The following is a 17,039-nucleotide window of genomic DNA, read 5'->3' as shown; positions in this document are numbered from 1 at the left end:
AACTAGCCATCTTAGGTAGCAAAATGTGACTAATATTTAGCTCATTTATTAATATAATCTTTAGTTATGCTAAAAGCTAGATAAAATGTGATTCTATTTGAAAGTGCATATTTTCTGATATTACTATTTACAAGTAACTACACACATAGAAGGGAAATGACTGAGGCATGTAGACAACTAAGCTGTAGTGATGAGTCTTTCTGCCCAACTCTAGAGGCGAATTTAGTATCAGAAACCAATCTGGAAAAAGAAAATAAATAACAATGAAAAATGGGCAAAAGACTTTAAAAGACGCTTCACCAAGATGACAAATAAGCACATGAAAATAAGGTGCAACATTAGTCATTAGGTTAGTGCCAATTAAAAGTGTAATGAGATACCACTACATACCTATTATAATGGCTAAAATTATGAAGATGACCATACCACGCATTGGTGAAGATGTAGAACTGTGAAATAGTATAAACACGCTGGGAAAGAGCTGTGTGCAATTTCTTGAAAAATCAAACATACACCTATCATATGCCATAGCCATTTTACTATTATGCATTTACCCAAGATAAATGAAAGTATATAGCCATATAAGACTTGTACATAAATGTTCAAAGAAGCTTTACTCAATAGCTCAAAACTAGAAAAACGCAGATGTCCATGAACAGAATGAAGAGGATAAATAGCTGTGATACACCTACACAATGGAACACTGCTCAGCAATAAAAAGGAATGAACTACTGATACATACTACAGCATGGATGAATTTCAAAAGCAATACACTGAGTGAAAGGAGCCAAAGTGCACAGTGTAGGAGTCCCTCAATACAATGTTCTAGAAATAAAAACTCTTTTATAGTGGCAGAAAGCAGATCAGTGTTTGCCTAGAGACAGATGGGGGTAGAGTGGGGGCAGAAGAGATGGATCAGAAAAGGTCACGAGGACACCTTCAGGGATGATGGGTGTCATCTTGATCATGGTGATGGTTTCACAGGTGAATACATGCCAACACTTATCTAATGGTTCTCTTTAAATATAATGTCCACGATAACTCAATAAAGCTGTTTTTAAAAAAACACAGAAAAGAAACTGGTCTGGGTAAACAAATTATTTCTTAGAAAGCAGACTGTCAGCATCCTTCAGAATTATAAACTGTAACTTTGTCTAAACTTAGAAACTGCCTTTATGTTTAAAGTTCTAGTGAAAAGTTATATGAAACAGAGATGTGAACTTTCACTTTATCTGAGACTCAGGAGAAGTGCCCTCGCGAGGCGCCCCCAGAGCACAGCGCCCCGCTTCCTTGCCACTAGGCTCACTTCCTTTCTTTCACAATTTGTTCAAGAACTTACACGTTCATGGACCTACTCAGAGGTTCTAGCAATACATTTTTACCCTTTTGAATAACCTATATATTTTTAAAATGTCTCATCTTAATACATTTTTTTGTTTCCATGGAAAAAAATTAATGTTTATTATATTTCCCCCCTGGAATTTAACAGTAAAATAAACACTTTAAATATAAAGCAACATAGCTAAAGAAAGACATATCTAATATTTCAAAACCTAAAAGATGCCATCCCCTAAAGATACCTCATACAATCAATTTCTTAGGAATTTCCTTCAGCCTTATTTGAAAACATCCTAAGTGTCTAAGTTCCTTCCTAAAATTAATAATTATACTGACAACAAATACAGAATACTCATGTCTCCAGCCCCATTATGTGGTTGTAGAAAAAACATAAGAAAAACATATATTTCTATGTGTGACTATAAAATTGGGAATATATGCTATAAACCTCAATTCTTACTACTTTTCATTCTGATTGATATTAAACTTTATATGTTTAGAATGAGCCTAAGCACACTGCCAATACTTTGTGACTCTAAAACCTCCATCACTCAACTGAAGACTACTGGAAGACTACGGCTTCAACTGACTTACATCATTAACAAAAGCACCTAGAGGTTTTGTTTACCAATTACAAACTGAATGCATGGTAAAGTTTAATACCTCACTGCAAAACTGAAATTATACTCTTTATAAACAAGATTAGGATACTAATTAAATGTACGAATTTAGGCTGAGCTGGTGGCTCAAGCCTGTAATCCCAGCACTTTGGGAGGCCAAAGTGGGTGGACTGCTTGAGTGTGAGACCAACCTGGGCAACACGGCGAAACCCTGTCTGTATAAAAAAATACAAAAATTAGCCAGGCACTGTGGCATGCACCTGTAGTCAGCTACTTGGGAGGCTGAGGCAGGGGGATCACTTGAGCCTCGGAGGTGGTGGCTGCAGTGAGCTGTGTTCGTGCCATTACTCTCCAGCCTGGGTGACACAGTTAGACCCTCTCTCTAAAAAAAAGTATAAATTCAAATGTATATGACTTAAAAATCATAATTCAGGCCAGGTGCAGTGGCTCACGCCTGTAATCCCAGCACTTTGGGAGGCCGAAGAGGGCGGGTCACGAGGTCAGGAGATTAAGACTATCCTGGCCAACATGGTGAAACCCTGTCTCTATGAAAAATACAAAAATTAGCTGGGCGTGGTGGTGCGCACCTGTAGTCCCAGCTACTCTGGAGGCTGAGGCAGCAGAATTGCTTGAACCTGGGAGGCAGAGGTTCCAGTGAGCCGAGATTGTGCGACTGCACTCCAGCCTGGGCAACAAGAGCAAAACTCCATCTCAAAAAAAAAAAAAAATCATAATTCATTAATGATACGGACCATGAACCATAATGGGTCATGAAGGTATTCACTTTCATACATGGTAAGATTAACTTTGAGCTTTCTGTATGAAAACATCTACTTTATGAACTTAAACAAATCTGACTAAAAGCACTGAATTAAATTTTCACATTTATGAAAATTATCAGAGTTAATCATTAAAAAAAACCCTCACTCAATCCATGAAAACACCCAGAAAACAATACTGAAAACTTAGGCTCCCAAGGTCATCATATCACAAATAAAGCTATTATTACCTGTGCCTCAATTATGGGCAGTGCCGAAAATAAAGAAAACTGATTACTCATTATGGTCATAAAACCCATGCCAGTCTGAAGGGACACTTGGACCCCAGTTACTCCACAGAGAGCTACAATGCACAAGTTAATGGCAACAGGATTATATCTGATTCCCTTTTCCCCCAGTATAAGAGCATCTAGGGTCTCACTAAGGGTAATTGTGTTCGGCTGTCTCTTTCTTTGGTCACCAACGCAAAGACAATATTCAGCAGAATTTACAAAGGGCTAGTTTATGAATAGGCTCCCACAGAGGTTTTCAAATTGCTTGGTGCAGCTCCTTGAAGGGATAGGGATCCAGGAGTGCTAACTGCGGGGCAGTGGAGAGTCCATATAAATATATATTTATGTATATGAATTCATAGAGAGATGCATTCAAGGATGGCTAACTGTTAATGGGTAAATATCTCAGGACAGAGGAATTTCGAGTGAACTTTAATTTCTCTTTAGATTATCTCAAATTATTTTCAATCAGAATATATAACTTTTGTTTTTCATCACAGGAGGGAAAAATAAGAAAAAGTTGACTACGACAACAACCCAAGACTCTGAGACAACCGAGGAAAAGGCCTCCAGGTATAGAAACATGCCCAGATTCCTTAGGAGTGCAGGACGTCAACCCCACTGGAGGGTTTGCAGACTTAGAGGCATAGAGGAAAATCAAGGGGGAGTCAAGAGGAAGAAACTGATGAAAGCCAAAGTGAATCAACTATTTGAGTGAAAACCCCCGGGGCTGAATAAAAGTGTATCTCCTAGCTGCAGAGAAAACGTGGTTCCCATGATCACATCAGGGTAGGATGGGGGTATGAATGTTTGGCAGCATAGTGTTTCACACAAACGTACTCACTTGGCCTGAATCTTAAAAAGAAAATGACCCAAACAAAGACATCACAGGTCAGAATTTGAAAAGACAGCCAGGAACAAAATTTCTGTTTAGTGGTAATTTTACAAAGCAGACTTTCTAGAAATCTAATTTTCAAATTTGTGGGGAGGGTATGAAAGCATGCTACATATTAGATTAAGTTATTCAAAAAAGATATATTTCTAGTTAGCTTCAGTTCGTCATTAGTATTTTAAATAAAAATTCATAGTTCAAGTTTGATGGTTATAGCCAGATGCAAACATTTTTTTAAGTATAATTAATGCTATAATGAAGACTCATCTATTAAGAATGGATTAGACTAGTTAATATTCTCCAGGAGAAGGTAGAGGGGTATCACAGATGAGCATGTCATATATTCTAAAATGTTCTTTGAAAATGTTTAAAACAAATCCAAATTTAAAGCATTTCTATTATTGAGAAAATTAAGTCAAATATAATGCTAAATAATTGGGGCACGGCTTTACGAATGCTACTAGTTGAGTGGTGTGTAATATTGCAGAGCAAGGGAATTTCTAATTGATTTGGTCTAGTTTGAGCTAATTATCAAAACCAAAATTATTCAAACTTCTACAATGTTGATTGATTCAGTATATTATGCAATCTAATTTATAACTGTAGCTTCTCTCTTAAGAGTATCCAACTCTTGGACTCTCTCAAATTGCTAAACACTTTCCTATATTCAAACAACTCAGGGCCTTGAGACTTCTGGGTTCTGCCTTGTGGCAAATGTGGCCCCTGTCCTCATGGACACACAATCTGGAGCAGGGGAGGAAAGTCAAAATGCTACAATGTTAGGAAAGCATCAATTTTATGTGTGAACACTAATACTAGTACTATAACATGTATCATAGGTACAGTCAGGCCAACCTGTGTCACCCAACAAAAGTGTCCAGTCAGAAAGTTGGAACCAATATTTCTCAGGCAATGAATTTTGGTTTGAACCAGTAATAATGAAGAGTCTGAGAAAAACGTAAACCTTGATGCTGCTAATCTTCATCAATGAATTACCTAGCAGTACTGTTAGATTATTTATAATTCAAAAAGCATTTTTTGTTTGGAAAGACATTAATTATTACTACAACCCATTCTAAGGCTAGTTAGTAGTTACTGATAAACTGTACCCAAAGGAACAGTATTTTAGAGGATATAGAAGGAGAAGAGAAAAATCCAGTAGCGTTTGGAGTTAGCAATGAAAATTCTCAACAGAGGCCAGGTGCGGTGGCTCACGCCTGTAATCCCAGCACTTTGGCCGAGGTGGGGGGGAATCGTTTGAGGTCAGGAGTTCGAGACCAACCTGGCCAACATGGAGAAACCCTGTCTCTACTAAAAATACAAAAAATTAGCTGGGTGTGGCCGTGCGTGCCTGTAATCCCAGCTTATGGGGCGGGGGTGGGGTGATGCTGAGGCAGGAGAACCACTTGAACCTGAGGGGTGGAGGTTGCAGTGAGCCAAGATCATGCCACTGTACTCCACCCAGCCTGGGCAACACAGCAAGACTCTGTCTCAAAAAAAAAAAAAAAAGTAAAAGAAAATTCTCATCAGAACAGTAATAGAAAATAATAGCTCTGCGTAAAGTGGTGGGACAATGTAATTCACAATCACTGTTCAGTAATATGCAATTTGTTACCACTTGAGGAGAAAACAGTGACAATGACGAAGAATATAGCTGGTACTAAACCAGACAGAAAAATTCAAAATGTAAAAAAAAAAAAAAAAAAAGAAGAAGAAGAAGAGGAAATGGATGATCCAGAACAGTTAACTCTGTATTTTGAAATGACAATAGTAAGAAACCATTGTTTTTCATTCAAGATCATAAATTCATACACAACTATGTACCATAACCCTTTTGGACCCTTCTGGAAAAGTGTTATGTAAATTCACAGTGCTTCTAAGAGTATAACAGAGAAAAATGTCCTTTTTGCTATGCTACTTTTTAATATTCATTGAGCATTAACTCTCTCTCTTCATGTGACTCTAGTCTAGAGGTTCAGAGACCTGGGCTCCCTCAAGTCTTGTCTTTACCATTAACTGGTTCTTAACCAAGAACCAGCCTCTTAATTCACACTAGGAGATTATCTGTAAACGAATTCCTTTCCTGTTCAACTATGAAGTTCAAATGAGATAATATACATAACGTTAACTTTGAAAATTATAAAATGTCTCACAAAAGCATAGTATTAGCTGTGAGAGTGCATGTGTCTACATGTACAGCTGTGTACATGTGATGGTCCAGTGGAAAAAAACTTCAGAATAACAGTTATAGTAAACCTTTACTGAGCACCAATTATATGCTAGATACTAAGTCATTTTCCTGCATGATCTCAATTAGTCTTTTCTTCTTTTACATTTTATTTTTAATTGACAAATAATCGTACTAAGTCTTTGTAACAGCTTTATGAGGTAGGAACCATTCACTACCTTTCTCATTTTAAACATGAGATACTGAAGCCTAAAGAAGTGAAGTAACTTGTTCCAAATTAAACAGAGCTAGTGTATGTGACTCCTGAGTGTGTGCTCTTAACCACTGGGAAATAACTAAACATATAGGTATAAAATGAAGAGGCTTGGAGTATGGCTTTCAGTTTGTTCATTCTGAATCTCCAGCATCATAGAGAGTTCCTGAGTAACAGTGAGAAATGCGTGTGTTTCCACCAACACCTTTTATGATAACCAGCAAATTCTGGACTTGGAGGATAAAAAGAGAAATGTTTTACATATCAATAAGCAAAGAGGGAATACAGAAAGAATAGATCTTTTTTATTATAAAGGATAGTTGGCAATGAGAAATTGGAACCTTAAAAAAATGCAGATATCCTTTGGTTGTTCTTATTCAAACTGAATCAACTTTATCAGTTCGATCCTGTTTGGTGGAAATCAAACCAAAAGAAAATTTAAAAGCATTGTTTGGAAAGCTAATATAACCTTCAGACATTTTTAGATTAACCAAATACCAATGAGATGCAGATGTAAAACCAGTGATAAATGAGGAATTTCGCAATGAATAAAAAATAGTTTCAAAGGCAGGCTTAGATTCTCGTTTTTTAACCATCAATTAAAAAAAAAAGTCATCCTGGTCATAAAAATTTTGGTACTGCCATAAATGTACCCCCCTAAATACAAATAAACTTACCTTTGGTTTTTTGATCAGCAGCCTGAAAAAAAAAAAAGAGAGAGAGAGAGAAAGAAAGAAACTCTTTAGGAATAATGTGTAGAATGTACACATCTATGAAAGTTTATAAGCAAACTTTTATTATTGAAAATTTTAAGGGGGGAGGGGGGAGGGATAGCATTGGGAGATATACCTAATGCTAGATGACGAGTTAGTGGGTGCAGCACACCAGCATGGCACATGTATACATATGTAACTAACCTGCACATTGCGCAAATGTACCCTAAAACCTAAAGTATAATAATAATAAATAAATTTAAAAAAAGAAAAAAAAAAAAAGAAAATTTTAAAATGAGTTTTTGCCCAGTTAATTTATTACAATTTATTAGTGGGAAAAATGTGTACATGCCATTGATTACATACCAGTATTAATCTAAAGGCAAAAAATTCTATCTGGAGCTCATTTAAACTCTATAATTTTAACAGGCTCTAATAGGAATACTGTTTAAACTACAAGATACATTAAACTAGGTAAGAACAAAGACAAATGGCATAACTTGGTATTTTAAATGCCATAAAATTCAAGCTTGACTATGAAGTTTACAGTAGGGCTTTTATTTTTAATCTTTACTAATAGGATTCGTAAAAGAACATTTGCCAAAGCTGCAAAAAAAAATATTTCTAGCTTTTCTAATAAGATCAGTTGAATGGCCCTTCTTCATTTATTAGACATGGTTGTTCAGGACAGTTCATTTTAAGTAGAACAACATGGACACACTTTACCATCAGCAACTAAAACACGGCTTCCTTAAAACACAGCTCTAACACTTCCAGTTCCAAGTTAGACATTTACGGCTGTCACCTGTATTTATTTCACCAGTAGGATATCTATTATTCGCTAATTATAGACTTGGCATATTGATTTAAAAAGTAACAGAATGAAACCTTGTCATGTAATGGCTATGATAATGCAAATGAGACACACAATGATACAAAGACAATGAAGTAGGGACTTCAGTCAAACCTTTTTCTGAGCACCTTCCTTCTTTTTCTTTTCTTCCTGCTTTTTCTTTTTCTTTTCTTCCATCAAACGTTCCTCTTCTTGTGTTTCTTGCTCTTTCTCCCTATTAAATACAAAGAAAACTAGTATAAGTTTGATGATCATGTTAAGTCAAACAATGAAAAAGCACTAGCTGCTCCAAGTCTTAAGTCAGAATTTCGCGTATGGTATACAGGAGGACCCTCTGAGAAGGTGCTAGAAAGGGACACTTCCCTAACAGCACTGCAGGTTGCCCTGACTTCTTCAGTAGCCGGCTGTCTCATTCGTTCAGCCCACATTGTTGAACACCAACCCATCATCAGGCATTGCTGGGGATAAGGGTATGATATGGAGTAAGATACAGCTCTTACAGTCCAGCCCCTAGTCTGGTCTCGAATACCTGGGCTCAAGTGATCTCCTGCCCTGGCCTCCCAAAGTGCTACAATTACCAGTGTGAGGCACCAAGCCTGGCCATGCTTTATTTTTTCCACTTGATCCCTAGGGTTCTGAAATTTCAGGGTGATGTATCTTTTCTCCCCCATTATTTGGCTGATGCTTTCAGCTCATACCTTTCAGTTCTCTATTTTCTTGAAAACACTTTCCTTCTGTTTCTAAATAACAACATATTGAATCTCTTGGATTGATCACCTGTAACTTGTTGTTTCTCTTATGTTTTCTACTCTTTTTTTATTGGTGCTTCTATTTTGAGGGTGCTTGATTCAAGTTGATCTTCTAATCCTTCTACTGAATTTTTTATTGTGATGTTTAAAATTGTTAACTTTCTTGTGCTCTTGAATGCTCCTTTTCCACAACACCCTGTTCTTATTTTAGGTATGCAAAATCATCGCTATTCTTTTCTCTGAAAATCTTCTAAGTTTTCTGCATATCTTTGTTCCTTCTCTGGATGCCTCTTCCCTTAGACTCTCTCTGATCTGAAAGCCTTTCCTCAACTCTGTAGTAATCCTTGGTTGTCTGTTCAGGCACTGAAATACCAATTAGGGGCTTTGTATGTATGGGATGGATTTCCTTCGCAGTGGGTTTTGCTTTAGGGATATTAGGTAGGGAACTGGCTGTTTTACTAGTCCAACCTCAAATGCCAAAACATGTAGTTTCTCCCACCTGATCACCAGGGTGCTTTATCTATCGTATTAGCTACTAGACCCTAACCACCCAGAATTGCGCCACTGCTGAAATTTTAGATGCCACTATCCCGCATTCTGAGCATAACTTCCTATTCTCACTATTTACACGGCACCTGTTCTTTGTCCATTTCCTGACTCTTCCTTTTTCTTCTAAGCTATTTTAATCACTTCTTTTCCGAGAGAGTCTACACCTCAAGCCCATCTCATATGTTCACTAATTCCATCACTGAAGAACTATACAACTCACATGTGCTATTTATTGTAGTAAGCACCAGGGACGAAAACAAGGATGGAGGGAGGTGGGGACTGAGTCATTTAATAAGTATTTTCTGAATAAAAGTTTTGTTTATTTTTGTAAACAGAGATGGCGTACTATGTTGTCCAGGCTAGTCTCGAACTCCTGGCCTCAAGTGATCCTCCCACCTCAGCCTCCCAAAGTGCTGGGATTACAGGAGTGGGCCACCGCACCCAGCCAGAACAATAGCTTTGTAAGTGCTCTGGGATTATAGCAGGAAGCAAGATAAGAATACATATACTTTCAAAGATATTTACATAAATGAGTAAAACAAATTATCGCTATTACAACACCAACAAGTATAAAATGCAGTGAGAATTTGACAAGATGAACATCTGCATCTGCCTGGGCACTGGCCTCCTGCAAAGGCTATTTTTCTGTTACAGTCGGGAGCCACATGTCCTGGCTTTAAATGAGATTATAAGCTTCCTCTGTCCTGTGGGCTGTGTCTTGGTAGGAGGACTCTTCTCTGCGGCCCTGAGAAGAATCTGTTACCCTTCAGGGCATTTCTGGTACCAATTTCTGGTATATAATCTCAGCTGAAATTTACAGTGGAGAAAATCTGTTAAGTTTTCCTTGAAAGGAAAACTTTATTTTCTGATATGATCAAGTAGTATTTAAAAAGTTACTGTCTACCTTGTACAGTGAGATTATAAACTTGGATTTGAAAAGTGTTTTCACCTATTAAAAGAAAAAAAAACAAATGTATCAATTAAATGGAGAGTCAATTTGTATTTTTTCTAAGTTATAAAACAAATTTGTAAGTCAAGAAGCAAGGAGAATAAAGAAAAGGAATGGCCAGGCTGGGAGAATTTTACTTTTTAATCACAGAACTTTTTCTTTTTAAAATTATGTTTAAATATACATGATCAACATACACTTGTAAATATAATCTTATCATGCTTTCCCCCCAGGATGACATTTGCTTTCCTGTTTCTGACATGCTTGGCATCCCTTATCTACTCTTTCTCCCCCTTCCATATCCCTGTCAAATATCTCCCGCCCCCATGACCCACGTTAAAACCACCTAGGTTCATATCTCTCTGTTTTTGTCCCTGCTCGTGTAACTGTATAAAACATATATACTTATACATTTCTACAAAGATTTTATTGGATCACTGTTGGTATAACTGGGATTATGTTATAGAAACTTTTTTGCATCTTGCTTTTCTCATTCAATACTTGCAGGGAAGGAGGATCTCCCTTCTCTCTCCCTCCCCCTACTGAGATGTCCAATCTGTTATTTCTAATGGCTCCATAATGTACCATGGTGTGAATGTTATCATATTATTCTGTCATTCTTCTATTCATACATATTCACTTCCTTTCCAGTTTACTGCCACTGCAAAGAACTCCAGCTGTCCTATCCAGCTCTGCTGCAGAGAAGAACATCCCTTCGATTGGTGTTTCAGCTTATGTTTCAGTAGCAACGGGAACCAGGTGAGGACGAAATCTGATATGGGCTCAACGCCCGGCCCAGAGCAAGTCTGAAGGGCCAAATTGGATATAAATTACCTATACCTCATATGGTGAGGTATACTATAGTGGATCCCTCTGTACTGAGTTTTATTAGGAAGAAAACATTTTTTAATAACTTGGGTTTTCCCTTTGTTTCTTTTATTCTCAAATAATTTAGCAATCACAAGATTAGGAGGCTCTGGGTAGAAAAAGGAGCAACACTCATATTTTGGAGGCAGCTAGGAGGAGGAAGGGGTGAAAAGATTTCCCATAATGGGCCTCTGTGGGTATCATTTCGGTGTTCCTAGTTAAACTGTAGAGTTTCCCAGAGAAACAATGATTTATTTTTGTTTCAGAGGTTCTGATGGAGAAAGAGAAATAATGATTCAAAAGGTGAAATTACGTAGGTAGACTGAGAATCCAGCCACCTCATGCAAAACAATTCTGGATGAAAAATGTTACAAATTACCAGTCTTTTTGTTAGTTGATTACTTCCTATATTTGTAAAAGAAGAAAATTCAATAAAATAGGGCAGGCGTCTGTTTTTGTCTTTGAGGTTTAGTTATCAGAAATTGTAAATGTTTCTCATCCTTAGTTTCACCTACAAAGAACACCAGAGCCTATACTCTGAAGTTATACTGGTTGGACTCCCATGTCATGTCATCAAAATATTCACTAATTTGTGTGTGTGGGGGGGGGGCCGGAGGGAGAAAGAGAGAGAGAGTGTGTGTGTTACATGCCACTATTTTGAAACTAATTCAATTAGAATTTCCTTTCAGTGTTTATGTTAGAAAGGGCTTGTAAAATGTTATCAGACAAAATTAAAAAGAGAAGGGGACGGAAATGGTATGCTATGCAGTTGTCATAGAAATAGTTATGGTCTTAATTTATTCAACATGTATTTGACTACCTGCTACGTGCAGGAAGTATTTGCTAGACTTTTGTGGGCAGTATGAGAAGGATAAGACAAAACAGTCTCAGCCTTGAGCATAAAATCTAAAAGGAAAGACAAGGTAAAACTTTAATTATATTTAATACTCCATATAGACTATGGAAAGAAACAGAATAGAGAGTATGCTTGAGATTTAGAGTCACAAGGACTGGGTTCTAAAGTGAAATAAAGTCATTGGTATAGAGAAGGTCCAAAGCCTGTAAGCCAGCATATCGGATGGACTGCCTCTAAGAATGCTTAAGTCACTCAGCATGACACCTGGACCTGGGGTGGAAAAGGCGACTCATTGCCAAATGGCTCTGACCAACAGGACCAGAAGTTGCAAAGAAGACCTGTGCTTGACAGACTCTATGGTCTTCTGATTTCCACACTTTTGTATAATCCCTTCCCGTGGAGTATGAGAGAGACCAGCAACTTGCTTCTAGCCATTCAAATATGGCAAAGGTGTATGTTGTCACTCCCTGGCTGTGTTACGTAAGACTCCAGCTTTCTAGCAGACTGGCTTTAGAGTCGCCCTCTTCACTGCTGGCTTTGGAGAAACAAGCTGCCATGAATCCTACTGCTGCAAGGAACGGCATTCAGCCAGCAGCCTGAGGAAGCCTGGATACCAACCGCTACCCAGCAGAGCCTCCAGACGAAAACAGCTCCTGGCCTTGACTGCACAGCTTTGCAGAGGGCCCAGGTGAGTACAGCCTCCTGATCCCACAGAAACCATGCAATGGATGTGCACTGCTTTAAGCCACTACATTTAGTGGTATTTGTTACGCAGCATAGCAAACTAAACCAGGTAGTGATGGAGTCAGGCCTTCTGGGTCTGGGCAAGATGGATTATGCCAGCTACAGCCTCTCTCCTGCCAATTACAACAACAACAACAACAACAAAAAAACTGGACAAAGTACAATATAAACACAAACACATAAATAATGAAAAGTAACAAAAGTAGGTGGTTTGGGGAGAGGAGTTAAAATGTAGGGAAGGCAATCTGTGTGGGGGTGACTTTCTCATTTCCTTTTCTCAAACCTTTGCCCAGGGAGTGGGCCCCAATCACAGCCATGCTGTAGCAGGCATGGCACTGACACCTACAACCAAGAGAAACCCATCTTTCTCAGCAGAGGACTAAAGAAAGGAGCACCTGGGAACTGGACGTATCCCAGGAGAGTCAGGGATCCCAGAGAGAAATCAGCTGGAAAAGGGAATCCCCCAATTCTGTGTACAAACCTTCACTATTTTGGGCTCACCTCTGAGTTATGCATTTATGGGGCAGACCCAAAACAGCAGAACAAAGGCTGTGAGATCTGAACTACGATGTCAACACCCGCCTGCCCCAAGCCTCAGACTAACTCCTACATGTGGGCCAGGCCCAAAGCAGCATAGTGAGAGCCTAGTACTGAGCTGACACTGGAAGCCTTGAACCTACCCAGGCTGATTGCCTGCTAAAACAAAACCAAAACAACAAACCAGTGTTTTCTAGAGGAGTCTGATAGTACTAAGAGTCTATATGACATATTCAAAACGTCCAGGATAAAGTCCAAAATATCCCCTCATACAAAGAACCAGACTATGTGGCCAACTGTCAGGGCGAAAGACAACAGACATCAATGGCCAAATGACCCAAGTTTTGGAATTATCAGACAATGGCTTTAAAGCAGATGTTATAACTATGCTCCAGGAGGCAAATAAAAATACACTTGAGTAAACAAAAATTTAGAACTAAAAACTAAAACATCTGAATTTAAAACTTCATTGGATAGGCTCAAGAGAAGAATGGACATGAAAGAGGAAAGAGTATGTGAACTTAACAGAGAAATAAAAATTACTGAATCTGGAAAACAAAGAGACTGAAAAAAATGAACAGTGCCTTGGGGACCTGAGGGATAATACTAAAAGACCCAACATTCATGTCACTGGAGGCCCAGAAGTGGAGAAGGAAGATCAGTGAAGAAAAAAATATTTGAAGAAATAGTGGTGAAAAACTTCCCATATTTGGTGATATACACAAATTTATAAGTCAAAAAGCTCTGTGAACACCAAACAAGATAAACTCAAAGAAAACTATACTTGGATATAACGTATACTAAATGTAAGCAGCCAAACTCAAAAGACTATGTCACGTAGGGTCCATTTATATAACAGTCTGGAAAAGGCAAAATTGTAGAAACTGAAAATAGACCAGCAACTGTCGCGGGGAGGAAGGGTCTGGCTACAAAGGGGCAGTGCAAGGGAGTTGTTTTGTTGGGCGACAGAATTATTCTGCATCTTCACGTGATGATGGTTATATGGTTGTATGCGTTTGTTAAAACTCACGTAACTGTACACCACAGAGTGAATGGTGCTGCAAGTTTTTTTAAAGTAAACTTTAAAAAAAGTGAATAAAAGGAATGACAGGAAACAAAATTTAAAAAAATTATAAATGGTTGTCGGCCAGGCGCGGTGGCTCACGCCTGTAATCCCAGCATGCTGGGAGGCTGAGGTGGGCGGGTCACGAGGTCAGGAGATCGAGACCATCCTGGCTAACACGGTGAAACCCCGTCTCTACTAAAAATACAAAAAATCAGCAAGGCGCGGTGGCGGGTGCCTGTAGTCCCAGCTACTTGGGAGGCTGAGGCAGGAGAATGGCGTGAACCCGGGAGGCGGAACTTGCAGTGAGCCGAGGTAGCGCCACTGCACTCCAGCCTGGGCGACAGAGTGAGACTCCATCTCAAAACAAAACAAAACAAAAAAATGTTATAAATGGTTATGGTGAAAAGGGTTCAGGAGGATGTTGAATCCTTCCCTCATGTCTCCCCTCCACCTTGATTCCCAGCCTGATGAGAAGTGGTTTCAATGAAGTGAAGACAGTATGTGTTGGGGGCATTGAGGAGGGTGCAGGGCTAAAGATAAAGGTCTTTGTTAACCAGAGGACCATGCACCACAAGGCACGGGGGAAAGATCTGGAGAAAAGGATGAGGAAACTTCAGAGCAGCACTGGGATTTGATTACTAGTTAGGAAGAGATGACAGCAGGGACCTATACTTCGGAAGGGCGGTGAAGAATCACGGAGATCGTAAGAGAGGTATGACAAAATCAGCTGGTCTCAGGTATTTCAAAGGAACTCTGATATTATTTTCATTTTAGAGTTAATACAGACTTCAGCCCCAGGATTTAATTCTCAAGACTCACTATCATGGCTAAAACAAAACAAGACAAAGCCCCGCAGCCCAGTATGGAGTTACCGCAGCCTGAACTGACCACGCTTCTTAAGAAACGCGTCTCTTGCCCCTCACCTTTTAAACATCTTTTGGTGCTTCTTGTCTAGCCACTGACATAGGTATTCCACCTCCTTATTTCACCGATGTCTTTCTATATTATCTTCTTCCATTTGGCTTTTTATCACAGAACAAGTAATGCTTCTCATTTTGGTTGGCTGTCTCTGTGAAATAAGGTTGATGAATTGTCTGTTACTTTGCCACTCAGCTTCCTTTCCTCCTCCCACTGGTATCTGTATCCTGATTTCCCTCTCATCCACAATCTGTGGACTTTTAGGGGCAGTGGCTCCAGGGATGCATTTTGTGTCTGACTAATCGCAGGGCACAGCGTCCCCTGGGCCACAGCGCTCAGATTCAGGGATGACACTGGATGTGAACCAAACAGAATCAGAGGGCTGCAAGTTACTGCAACCATCTTTCAACCAGAGAGAGCCAAAAAATGAAGCCAACACCAAAGAAGGGAACTAAGAAATGGAGAGAAAAACTAAGTGTCTGTGAGGTATGCCCTCTGAGTCCAGGAATAAGTTGTTTTTGCAGCCTGGTATCTCAGTGCTTTGCCATCCCCTGACCAAGGGGTGAGCATGAGACTCACAGTAGGCCAATCAAGACACATCTTGGAATAGGAACTCTGAATTGAAGTGGCAGACAGCTGGAGCGGATTCACTGCACTGACTGTGCCCTACAAAACCTGCCATCAGTGCCTGCTACCTGGATTCTCTAGGCTGCACGGGTTGTGTCCTAGTTTTCCAGCTTGTCCTTCAATTTTGTCATCTACCTCACTTCCTTCCAACTGTTCCTCTTTTTTTCCTCAAATTTGTACAGTTGCTTCCCACTGTCTGTAACCAAGGAATCTTGATAATGCAGTTTATCAACAATCTATTTATTTAAACCTCGGCTAACTCAGTAAGCACTGACTGGCTGCAGCATTATTTGATTATGATTTGTCTTAACTAAGTAGGTTCAGTAAACACTTTTACCACTATAAAAATTACTTTAGTATTGCTATATTAACATGTCCATTACAAATATGGGAGGATTGTTGTTTGTTTTTGAGACAGGGTCTCACTCTTTCTCCCAGGTTAAAGTGCAGTGGTGTGATCACAGCTCACTGCAGCCTCGAACTCCTGGGCTCAAGCAACCCTCCCACCTCAGAATCTTGTGTAGCTGGGACTTCAGGCACACATCAACACGCCTGGCTAATTTTTAAATTTTTTATGGAGATGGTGTCTTGCTGTGTTGCCCACGCTAGAAGTATGGGAGTTTTCAGTACCATGTTGTGAAAACCTTTTCTTGATTTCTGAGTTTAAAGTCACCTCAAATTAAGTCAGAAAATGACAGTATAATTTTAATAGCACTCCACTTTCAGTCAATTATATAATGACACGTGTGTGTGTGTGTGTGTGTGTGTGTGTGTGTGTATATACTTTGAATGTGCTAAAATAATAGAAGAAAATGTCCAATCAGTCTCTCAGATACAGTAGTCCTTGCTGGTACATCCTGGCCTATGTGTTACAGAGTGGTTATTAATAATGCTTGGGATTTCGTTGTTTGCAAGAAATCTTAGGAATATGTATTCTGTAACCACTGATAAGCATAATGCTTTTCCCAAAAAACTACGAAGGAGTTTGGAGGTGGGGATTTACTGCCTCTCAGTGCCAAACTCTGCTTTTTGCCTGCTCTGTGAAAATGAATCTGTGGCCTTTAACTATTTTTCCTTTGCCAGCTGGCATGATGTTCAGCTTTTTCAGTACAGGGCACTAGAGACATAGCAGAAGAGTTCTGCCTCCTGGCTAGAGGGCTCCCTGGCAGGATCCCGCAGGCACACTCCAGCCATGTCGCCACCCCTGCACAGACGGTTTTGTAGCACAGTGCCTCTGGTGAGATGCCTTCCCACGAACTGCTTTCAAGT

At 39.3% G+C, this 17,039-nt stretch overlaps 1 protein-coding gene across 10 annotated transcripts in view; it reads right to left on the bottom strand.

The window, feature by feature from the left end:
- The window catches only part of TNRC6C (trinucleotide repeat containing adaptor 6C), a 147,882-nt gene that overhangs the window by 94,907 nt on the left and 35,936 nt on the right, over positions 1-17,039 (bottom strand). For 3 of the 10 annotated variants that reach the window (XM_063656544.1, XM_054456658.2, XM_063656545.1), the window contains exons 2-3: positions 8,023-8,122; positions 7,020-7,041 (exon numbers count right to left, since the gene is read on the bottom strand). In XM_063656544.1, coding sequence (XP_063512614.1) covers positions 7,020-7,041; positions 8,023-8,085 — 85 coding nt within the window. In that variant the 5' untranslated portion in view covers positions 8,086-8,122. Of the gene's footprint in view, positions 1-7,019; positions 7,042-8,022; positions 8,123-15,148; positions 15,334-17,039 lie in introns of those variants that run through there. The other 7 variants (XM_063656546.1, XM_063656550.1, XM_063656542.1 and 4 more) reach the window with 5 other exon arrangements.

This window comes from Pongo pygmaeus, chromosome 19 (genome assembly GCF_028885625.2).
Source record: "Pongo pygmaeus isolate AG05252 chromosome 19, NHGRI_mPonPyg2-v2.0_pri, whole genome shotgun sequence".
Classification (NCBI taxonomy): Eukaryota; Metazoa; Chordata; class Mammalia; order Primates; family Hominidae; genus Pongo; species Pongo pygmaeus.
Note: the sequence above shows the minus strand (reverse complement) of the source record. Positions and strands in the feature narration are given on the sequence as shown.